The sequence below is a fragment of the Monocercomonoides exilis genome (assembly GCF_001643675.1).
Source record: "Monocercomonoides exilis strain PA203 chromosome Unknown scaffold21-1407046, whole genome shotgun sequence".
Lineage (NCBI taxonomy): Eukaryota > Preaxostyla > Oxymonadida > Polymastigidae > Monocercomonoides > Monocercomonoides exilis.
In genome coordinates, this window is record NW_027150566.1 from 558,167 (window position 1) to 568,470 (window position 10,304).

At 30.5% G+C, this 10,304-nt stretch overlaps 5 protein-coding genes across 5 annotated transcripts; 1 reads left to right on the top strand and 4 right to left on the bottom strand.

Annotated features, from left to right (window-relative positions):
* Positions 1–156: 156 nt before the first annotated feature.
* MONOS_2599 (uncharacterized protein) lies at positions 157–878 on the bottom strand (the record flags this gene model as incomplete). Its single annotated transcript, XM_067872527.1, has 1 exon — positions 157–878. One exon carries the CDS (start codon positions 876–878, stop codon positions 606–608), a length of 273 nt encoding a protein of 90 aa, XP_067727786.1. The 3' UTR covers positions 157–605.
* Positions 879–2,396: 1,518 nt separating this feature from the next.
* MONOS_2598 (putative DDE superfamily endonuclease) lies at positions 2,397–3,950 on the top strand (the record flags this gene model as incomplete). Its single annotated transcript, XM_067872526.1, has 1 exon — positions 2,397–3,950. One exon carries the CDS (start codon positions 2,397–2,399, stop codon positions 3,948–3,950), a length of 1,554 nt encoding a protein of 517 aa, XP_067727787.1.
* A 3,555-nt stretch (positions 3,951–7,505) lies between these two features.
* On the bottom strand, positions 7,506–8,574 carry MONOS_2597 (uncharacterized protein). Its single transcript, XM_067872525.1, has 3 exons — positions 8,404–8,574; positions 8,052–8,346; positions 7,506–7,947 (listed from the first exon to the last, which is right to left on the bottom strand). The coding sequence occupies exons 1-3, from the start codon at positions 8,548–8,550 to the stop codon at positions 7,826–7,828; spliced, it is 564 nt and encodes a 187-aa protein (XP_067727788.1). The 5' UTR covers positions 8,551–8,574; the 3' UTR covers positions 7,506–7,825.
* Positions 8,575–8,700: 126 nt separating this feature from the next.
* On the bottom strand, positions 8,701–9,260 carry MONOS_16803 (uncharacterized protein). The gene has a single exon (XM_067869677.1). The coding sequence runs from the start codon at positions 9,242–9,244 to the stop codon at positions 8,987–8,989; it is 258 nt and encodes an 85-aa protein (XP_067727789.1). The 5' UTR covers positions 9,245–9,260; the 3' UTR covers positions 8,701–8,986.
* Positions 9,261–9,508: 248 nt separating this feature from the next.
* MONOS_2596 (putative 40S ribosomal protein S27-1) lies at positions 9,509–10,174 on the bottom strand. Its single transcript, XM_067872524.1, has 3 exons — positions 10,140–10,174; positions 9,950–10,077; positions 9,509–9,866 (listed from the first exon to the last, which is right to left on the bottom strand). Exons 1-3 carry the CDS (start codon positions 10,149–10,151, stop codon positions 9,737–9,739), a joined length of 270 nt encoding a protein of 89 aa, XP_067727790.1. The 5' UTR covers positions 10,152–10,174; the 3' UTR covers positions 9,509–9,736.
* Positions 10,175–10,304: the final 130 nt, after the last annotated feature.

Sequence of the window (10,304 nt, forward strand, 5' to 3'; positions counted from 1 at the left end):
TCATAATAATTAACATATTTTTTTTTTTATTTTCTCCTTCTGAAGAATAGAATAAATATATTTTAATCAGAAAAACGTGATATCAGATCTTCTTTTATTTGGGCAATCATCCTTTGAAACAACTGCTTTACGTCGCAATCAGATAAAGTATTCAAATGTTGATGCAAATTTTTTATTATTCAAATTTCAATTTTTTGTTATGGATAGTAAAAAATGAATTGATCATTCAAAAAATATCATTTATTGAAATCGACATAAAGGCAATATTATCAAAAATAGAACGAGGAGATGCAGAAAGGAAAGATCATCATTGTAGATGAAAATCACGATTACAGCAATTACTTTTACAATTCAATGAAGAAAGTTATAAAACCAGCCGTCAATTGCATCTACTGCGTACAAACAAGTCTTGTAATCATCAACAGCTCGTTGCGCGTGAGCCATATTTCCATGGCGCCTCTCACCGGTTGTCCACTCCTCACGACTCAACACCACTCAGCTGCTTCCATCTTCTCCTCCATTTGCCAAGTCAACCCAGCAACCAAATCTCCCCTCTTCATCTCTGCCCATGCCTTCCTCGCACTCACAAACTTCTCCTTCACCACTCACCAACCAGCCATCTTCTCCTTCCCTCTCTTCTCCACCCCAAACAATCTCCTCCCAGATCCCCACTCCCCAATCCCTGCCTCCTTCTCCATCTCCCACTCCTCTTTCTCTTCGTTCGTCTCCCTCGTCCAGCCTTTCCTTTTTTCTCCTTCTTCCCTCTCTTCCCCATCCCCTTCTCCATCTCCATCCCTTTCCCCTTCTCCTTCATCTTTCTCATCCTCATCCTCTTCCTCTTCTTTTTCTTCCCCTTCACCTTCCCTTTCCCCTTCCATTTCCTCTTCCCCTTCCCTTCTCCATAACCATCACCAATCCCATCCCCACCTCCAAATCCACCTCTATCTCCATCTCTCAAACACCCTCTTCTCCAACATCTCATCTCCCCAATCCCCTCTATCACTTCCATCTCTTCCCTCCCACTCACTCAACCCATTCACCTCAACCACTTCTTCCTCTTCTTCCACTTCCTCTTCCACCAACACCAACACCAATACAATCCCCTCCTTCTCCCTTCGCTCATCTCTTTCCATTCATTCATCCCTCTTCCTCCACACCCACAACCCCATCGATGGTGCTGTCCTCCCCAACCTCAACAGCCCATCCACTTCTCTCTCCGCATTCAATGCCTCTTTTCTTCACCAAACACGATCTTCACCAAATGCTGCTGTTGTACATGTTGGAACTGAATCTCAAAGAGCGAAACCTGGAAGACTGGATTCTTTTGATCTGAACAGCCACAAATTTGAATGGTGCGAATGGAAAGATACAACTGGTGGAGCTGTCCATGGAGGAGCGCTTTATGTTTATTGTGCAAATGCAAACCTCACAATCACTTCTTGTTCGTTCAACAATTGTTCGTGCACTAATGGATACAGTGGTGGGGCATTGTTCGCTCAAAATTTATTAAATGTCAATTTCGCAAAATCCAATTTCACGAGTTGTTCAGCTGCTCATGGAGGTGCTGTCAACACATGGTATCCACAATCTTATTCTGTTTGGATATTTTCAGAAAAAATAGTGGAGAGTTGTTCAATAACATATTGGTGTGGAACTGGCTGTTATCTTTGCCTCGTCAACTCGCATTCGTATGTTCAATTTCTATTTTCCGGTACAAATAAAAAAGAATTAATATATTTTCTTTGAATACACTTTGTTATCTTTTTATTTAATCGTTTTCTATTTTTTTATTTGTTGATTTTTTCAATCAATTAGAAGGAGTGAAAGTTTTGCATGGTATGTAAAAAATCCAGAATTTTGAAGAAAAAACTTTATAATGATAATTTCGAAAATTTGAATCGAAATGAATGCCAAACGAGACGTTGAAATACATGAAAAAAGAGGTTTGAAATCTTAATAATTTTCTTTTGTTTTATTTTGAAATTATTGTTGATCAAGTTTTTCTTTTTGCAAAAAGCTTAAATTTTAGCATAAAAAATGAAACGATTATTTAAAATTATAAAAAATGAAAAGATCTTTAATATTTTAATATTTTGATTTCTTTAAATTAATAAGAATTCCCACAATTTAAACTCAAAAGAGTTTTTTTTGTATATTAGTCTTTATTGATCTTTATGTTTATTGTATTTTAATATGAAACCTGTTTCTTATGGGGGGGAAATGGGGGGGTTTCTCCTCCATTTAACTCTCATAAGAAACTGGTGGGTAACATGGGGAGTAAATCCCACAAAATCATATTAAATTTTTTATAAATATAAAAAAAATGGGAAAAACATTAAGAATCAATGAATTCAGAATTTACAAAAACGAAGAAAAGCCTTCAAGAATTACAAGAAATGGTTGAAGAATCTTCTTTACATCATTCGTCCGACAAGATAAATTCAAAATTGAAAAGAGCATCTGAAGAATTGAACGAGATTATCGAAGAAAAATCGAAGGAAATTCCTCCTGCTGACGAACATATTCCTGAGACCGAACAAGCCGAACAGTTACCGTTGCTGCAATGCGAGACAAACATGGTAAAAAGGAAAAGAGGACGACCTAAAAAGACCATTGAAATTAAGGAAGAAAAGAAAAAAAGGAAACAATATGTTCAACTTTCCGAAAACGTTCGAGAACTGTTAAAAAAGGATTACAGAGATGGAAAAACTTTGGAAGATCTATCAAGGAAATACAATATTAGCATATCCACAGCTTCTGTTATCGCACGAGAAGAAAAGCCGCCAAAGCCACGAGGAGGAAAGGTTTACGAAAAAATTACGAAAGAGGCATCAAATAAAATGGCTGAAATAATCCTGAGGAATCCTACAGTTACTTCAAAAGAATTGGCAGATTCAGTGGGTAGTTTGTGCAAATCAAAGCCTACTTTTGCAACAATTGGAAGACATTTAAAATCAGACAAAATGATAGATCATGGATGTCCTGTTTTCTCTGTGAAAAGGTTGCGAACATATGAAAATGCAAGAGCTGATGAAAAAACATTAAAACAAAGAAAAGAATATGTCAGAAAATACATTCATCATCAAATGGAAGGAAGATCGTTCGTTTACATTGATGAGACTGGATTCAATACCTTGGAACTGAGAACAGAAGGTCGCTCTCCTGTTGGAAAACGATGTATTCAATACAGAGAAAAAGCTAAAATAGAAACAGTCACCGCAATTACAGCTATCAGTGAGCTATCTGGAATTGAGCATGTCACATTTGTGGAAGGAAGTGTTAATGATCAATGCTTTCGAGTGTTTTTATTGTCATTAATGAAGAAACTTCAATTACATGGAAAAGAATCATTCCTATTGGTTATGGATAATGTGGGGCTGCATAAAACAGAGGCAGTGATTAATCTGATCACTTCAAAGAACTACGGCATCTTATACACTGCACCAAATAGTTGCGAATTAAATCCTATTGAATATGTGTTTGGGATGTGGAAAGCTCGACTGAATATCCCTTCCACTATAAAAAATAGCAAGAAATTAATAGAGCATCTGAATAAATCGTTGGAAGATATCACTCGGATGGACGTTTTAAAATGCATCAACATGGTACAATTCAATTTACTTCCTTTAGCACAGCAAGGGAAAGATCTCAGTGATTCGTACAAAAGTTCTCAAGCAAAGTGTAAAGAATTACACATTGAAGAAATTCTGCCTGAAAGCGACGATGTTCAAATTGTGCCATGTTCTTCTGCTTCAGCTTCTGCTTCTGCTTCAGCTTCTTCTTCATCTATTGTTTCTTCGAGATTTTGTCAACAATTTCATCAAAATTATTTTCTAAGTTCATTGCAAGAAGAAGAAACATCTTCTCCGTTGATTGAAATTCCAGAAACAAACTCTTTTTATCAATCATCACAAGATCTTCAAAATGATTTAAATTTTGATGTTGATTAGTCAAAAAATTATCTTTTTCTTTTTTTTTTCGAGTGAAGTTTTTCTTTTTTATTGTTTTCTTTTCTTCACTTTGATTTTTATTTTGAAAACAATAATTTTCAAACATTTCAATAAGATAATAAAAATAAGTGATTAAGAAAATATTAAATTCCACATATTTAGAAATATTATTAACTCAATGAATAAAAAAAAAATATTTTCGATTTTGAATTAAACTTTTTCGATTTCGAATTAAATATTTTCGATGTTGAATTAAACTTTTTCGATGTTGAATTAAATATTTTCGATTTCGAATTAAACTTTTTCGATTTCGAATTAAACTTTTTCGATTTTGAATAATAATTTTCGATGTTGAATTAAAGTTTTTCGATTTTGAATAATAATTTTCGATGTTGAATTAAACTTTTTCGATGTTGAATTAAACATTTTCGATGTTGTTTTAAAGTTTTTCGATTTTGAATTAAAGTTTTTCGATGTTGAATAATTTTTGGTGTATCAAATGACAATGAATTTTCATAATGATAGACACTCCGAAAAAAGTTATGTTTTCTATAATAATCACCCATTTTTTCCAAAAAACGAGAGTGAAGAAATCATTCTTTGAAAAATATATAATATTTTCGGGGAAAAAATAATATTTTCTGAACGACAATTATTGATTCGAAGAAAAAAAATTATTCTGAAGGGCAATATTCAGTCGAACTTTCTCCATCTCCTGCTCTAAATAATTCTTAATCATCATCTTCTTCATTTTCAAGAAGAATATCATTAATGACTGTGATATCTAATTCAATCATAACTTCAATTATTTCATTTTCCTCTTCAATCAATTCTCTGATCCATAATGTGTTAATCCTTTCATTTCCTCTTCACACAGTTAATTCAATGATCTTTTGAACTGAAACATTTCAATTGTTTTGCAAGTTTCTTTATTCTCATTAAGGACAGAAAGAATGATTTCCTCATATGCTTCCACAATACTCAAATTGTGTTTGAACATGTCATTCACTTTTAGAAAAAAAATTGAAGCTTTCGTCTTGCCATCGCACGAAAATTGCCAAATTAATTTTAAAATTTTTATGTTTTCTATTCATTTTTATTGATCCTTGTTCCTGTGTGGTTATTTTTTGAATCCTTTTTTTTCAATACAGTTTCAAAATAAAAAATATCTTTTGTATGTTAATTATTGAACACAAAAAAGTGACAACTCCTTTCAAAGAATCTCTTTTCTTATATGGGTGATTATTTTGGAAATCGTATTTTTTCATTCAGAATTATCGGTTCGAAAATTTGCATTGAGTATTAGCAAACAAACACCGAAAAGTGAACAGACTTATTCAGGAAATGCTTTTCTTTCTTTCAGATTAAAATTTTGTTATCGAAACACAAATAATGATTTTTTCATTTTCAATTCAAAATCTATTTTCAGTGAAAAGCAACCTTTGAAAAATAAACAAAACGAAAAATGTTAAAATTTCAATACAGTCTAAACCGGATATAATCACGTCGAATACAATCACATTCGTTTATTGTCACATTTTTCGATGCATCGACATTTTTTGCCTATTTTTCATTCATTTTTCATCGCATATAATCACAGGGCTGAAAATATATAATCACATTTTTTAAATATTATGGGTGCTTTTTTCAATGAAAAATCGATTTTTAGATCAAAAATTTCAATCTATCGATTTATCAAAAATGCACTCAAATTAGTCAAAATAATTTGTATTTATGGAAAAAATTAATTTCGCAAGTGAAAAAAGTGTATTTGTGAAGAATTTTCAAAAATAAAAAAATCGACCCAAAATTAATTATTTCTAAAGTTAATTTTTTTATTTTTCTATGTGAAGCATCATCGTGTATACAGTCAAAACCGGATATAATCACATCGGTTTTTGCACAACTTTTTGTGACTATATCCGATTGTGATTATACACGATGATGCTTTCCACAGAAAAAAATAAAAATTAATTTATTTCTTAATTAATTTTGAGTCAAATTTTTTATTTTTGGAAATTCTGCACAAACACACTTTTTTCACTTGTTTGAACAATTTTGATCATAAATACACATATTAAAGACTTATTTATTCATAATTTTTATAAATCAAAAAATCGAAATTTATGATCAAAAAATCGATTTTTCATTGAAAAAAGCACCCATAATATTTAAAAAATGTGATTATATATTTTCAGCCCTGTGATTATATGCGATGAAAAATGAATGAAAAATAGGCCAAAAATGTCGGTGCATCGAAAAATGTGACAATAAACGAATGTGATTGTATTCGACGTGATTATATCCGGTTTAGACTGTATGCGGACTTTCAAGCTTTTTTTGCACAAGGCATAGAAAAATTGCTTCACTCATAACTCTATTTCGCTTTCTCAGATAACAAAATCAATTTGATTTTATTATCCGTTGATAGGCATCATTGAAGTCAAAACAAAAAGTTTTGTGACAATTTACGAATGTCAAAAAATGGACTCATATTTATTGTGTTATTGGTTCTCAAAAAGTCAATGAAAAGTGCATTTTTTTTCATTGAAAATGTCTGAAGTTAAATATTTTTTCCCATTTGATGAATTAACACTTCGAAAATAGTAATAATTCAGAAAACAACCTCACACTTATTTTTTCGAGTACGAGAAAAATCCGAATAAGTGTTATTTTTGTTTAATTTTTGACAATCCTAATGAATCGATCATCTCTACCTTCACATTTTGACATATCACTTATTCTTTTAACATTCTCATGGGATAATATATTTGACTTCGGACATTTTCATTGATAATTTATGAACTTTAGATTCACTTTTCGTGAACAAAAAATTTCAACAAAATTCGTTCATTTTTCGATATTCGTTTGAGGTCACAAAACATTTTGAAATTATATCATTTTCGCTTGAATACGGATTTAAAAATCAAAATTATTTTTTGATCTGATAAAGTTCAATGATGTTATAAGTGGAATAAAAATTTCATTCTTTGTGCAAAAAAAAACTTCAAAGTCCATATTTCACCTCAAATAATCTTCATCTTTCTAACTTCAATAAATTTTCTTGTTCTCAATGATGCTTCTTCTTTCTTCACAATTTTCCCTTTTCATCCATTCTTTGTCTGGTTTCTGTTCCTAAAATGCATTTTTCTTAACCTTCTCACTCTTTCTCATAAAGAAACCACCTTTCGTTCGCTGACAATGTTTATGAAATGAATTCATTGAAATTTCGAACTGGAGATGTTTGAATGATGGGATGAACTATAAAATAATTTTTTCCAAAATTTTGAATCCTGTTCACTCATGACCTGAACTCTTGAATTTTCTGCATCTTGTACAAATCCAATATCCGTATCCTTCTTCAACTCAACACGTTTAACCATTTTTGTGGATTTTGAAAATAGGTGTAATTCTGTTGGTGAGTTTGTCATTTGTGCAACAGATTTTTTTTTTTTTTTTTTTTTTTTTTTTTTTTTTTTTTTAATTCATGAATTGTTCGTTCATTCTTTTAACAATTTTTTCCAACATAAACATGAACGAAGCGTTATTCAAAGATGAAAAATTAAATGCATGTTTTATTTTGAAAAAGAATTTCAATAACATAAAATTTACAACTATTAATTTGGAAAACTTTTTGAAATATTCAAAAGAAGAAGATGGTGGAATAAAATTTGACATTTTTGATTTTTTTAAAGAAACAAGAAGAAATAATGGAAAGATAAAAAATAACATCAGATTTTGTTAGAATGAAAAGAAGACTCAATAAATATAAATTTGTGATAAATTAGTATTTATATAAAGGCCAAATACTTCAAATTTGAAGTCAATATACAAATAAAAAAAATTTCTTTCAAATGAATGAAATTCTAACAATCTTATTGTGTTTGGAGATGAAGTTGCTGGATGATTTGGTCCTGCGTCTCACTCAATTTTTTATCAATGTAGTATTTCATTTCTTCAGCAAATGCATCCATTTGCTCGCGAAAAGTAAGGGATCCTAATTCAACAAAAAATATGCACAAAATGATTGAAAAAATAAAGTGATTAAATAAAACAAAAAGTCCATTAAAAGACAAAAAGAAATATATAATTGATACAAACCTACAACAGAAACAATATCTTTTGCAAGAATTTCATCTGTAGGTAATGACTGAGAAGAAGAAGTTGTTGATTGAGCTACACCAGAAGCTTCAGAATTATATCCAGCAGTAACTTCATCAGGCTTTCTTATAACTTTATTTATTGCATCAGTTGCAGCATTTACAAACTTTGTTGCATCATCTGCAGTTAAGAAGTTGAATCCAATAATACGACCTCCTCCGTCAATTATTGTAACAAAAAGGTCATTAAGCTTTTGAGGAAGCTCCTGGGAGAAATACTCATTAATTACAAAATTCTATGTATCAGAAACGAATAAGAAAACATCAAAACAAATAAGCAAATTCAACAAAACCTGTGAATCATCCATTCCGATAAGCCTGAAAGTTGAATCATCTGTATTAAAATAAATTGATAAACTTATAATTCCCCTATTTGTCCAATTTGATATATCTGGGACGTTCCACACGCACAGAGCTTGAAAAAGTGCAACTTCAGGCATTGGATAAAAAATATTTATACTAATGGGAAAACTTGATCAAACAGAATAAGTTCGCTGGGAAGTTGATAAAAATGAAATATTTTTTCCTTTTAAATAAAATAATCATTTCCATTTTGATTTTCTATAATTAAAGCATTATAAAGAATTAACTTTTCTGATATCATTGTTTCTAACTTTAAACAACGCTAAAAAGACCTTATTTCTTTTGCACAACGTGCTCTCTGAAATATGCAAACTGCAAACGTTTCAGAAAAAAATTAAAAAATAAAATCAAAATGTTGTCCAAATTATTAAAAAAAACTATTATAAATGTGAGATGCAGTGAGAGATAAAAAACGGTGAGTCTCATCATATAAAGTAATTTTTCTTTCAAATATAGAATTACTTCATATACGACATTTTGAACCTTTTGTTAATAATCTATTTGATTTCGGGATTAATGAAGTTTTGGCTTATGATTCTTCATTTCTATTGCATGAGCAACAAAAGGAGTTTTCACTTCATTTACCAACGGAGGATCTTGAGATTGAATAAATCTTTTTGCAGAATTAACAAGATTTGGTTTAAGTTGCTTCTGCTGCTTCTCAGCAGGGTCAGCTATTTGTTTTTCTTCTTTTTTCCTGTGAGTAAATCGACCAGCATATGTATCAGAAATAAAGGCTAATGCAATAAGAATAAATGCAATTGAGTGCATTTCCAAAACAAATACAATCTAAAAATACGTATTTTTTTGCTGTAAACCAAACTTCACATCATAAATTATTATGATGGGTAGAAGATCAAATTTGGAAAAATCGAATCTGAAAGAAACCAAACAAAAGTATCTTTCAGTTTTTTTATTCAAAAGAAGATTCAAAATAATGATTAGAACAATTCCAATTTGATGTCAAAATACAATAATTGTGTGACATTTTATTTTTCAAAAATTATTTTTTTAAAATTCAAAAAATTTGTCTCATTCAATCATTTAAAAATAACTGTTTTACAATATTACATTTAATTTAGAAGTCTTAAAAATATGAAATGAGGATTTTAAGACCATCTGTTACAATATTACAAGCTTCCCATCACACTGGCAATCAAAAGTGACAAAGAAATATCACTTGCCAAGGGAAGCAGAGATCAAAAATTTAGAATATATATTAAGCACATTTATACTAGAGCCCAAATCTCCGGTTTCCATGACTTATATAATTGACTTTCTTCTAAACTTCACTCCAGTTGCCAAACGTGATTTTCCGCCTGTTGGAACTAAAATAAGTTGTCCACATTTTCCACAATAAATTGTAGTGCTTGAATGACTGAAAACAGTAATCCTGAGGAATCGTTTGATTTGAGTAATAAACAATTTTGATTCAACGAAAGTCAACAAAAGCAAAACAAAAATGATAGTACAAACATTTTATTACATTGACGGCATTTTACATCAAGAAAATAACTATTTGGAGATTGTACAAGTCGTTTGAGCTTATATTTACTTCGCTCAACATCCTTTCCAGGATGAAGCAAATCAACTTTAAACATAAACTAAGAAATCGAAAAATAAATGAAAAATGACTGAATGGAACAGAAATGAATTTCTATTAAACCTTTTTAACCATGAATGACTCTAGAATTTAATAATTGAAAACATGTCCCATTTTGAAATTTGAAAAAATAAATAATATTGGTTACACCAAACTTTCTGTTTTGTTATTTCTTCTTTATTCAAAATACCAAAAATTCAATTGTTTATCTTTGAATCAAAATCTTTC

What these genes read in the sequence shown, in the direction of transcription:
- MONOS_2597 (XM_067872525.1), bottom strand. Translation starts at nt 8,550, where the DNA reads ATGCCTGAAGTTGCACTTTTTCAAGCTCTGTGCGTGTGGAACGTCCCA. An exon ending in TCGGAATGGATGATTCACAG is followed by an intron (nt 8,347 to 8,403) that starts GTTTTGTTGAAT and finishes TCTGATACATAG; the next exon opens with AATTTTGTAATTAATGAGTA. An exon ending in AGATATTGTTTCTGTTGTAG is followed by an intron (nt 7,948 to 8,051) that starts GTTTGTATCAAT and finishes TTGTTGAATTAG; the next exon opens with GATCCCTTACTTTTCGCGAG.
- MONOS_16803 (XM_067869677.1), bottom strand. Translation starts at nt 9,244, where the DNA reads ATGCACTCAATTGCATTTATTCTTATTGCATTAGCCTTTATTTCTGAT.
- MONOS_2596 (XM_067872524.1), bottom strand. An exon ending in TGCCGTCAATGTAATAAAAT is followed by an intron (nt 9,867 to 9,949) that starts GTTTGTACTATC and finishes ACGATTCCTCAG; the next exon opens with GATTACTGTTTTCAGTCATT.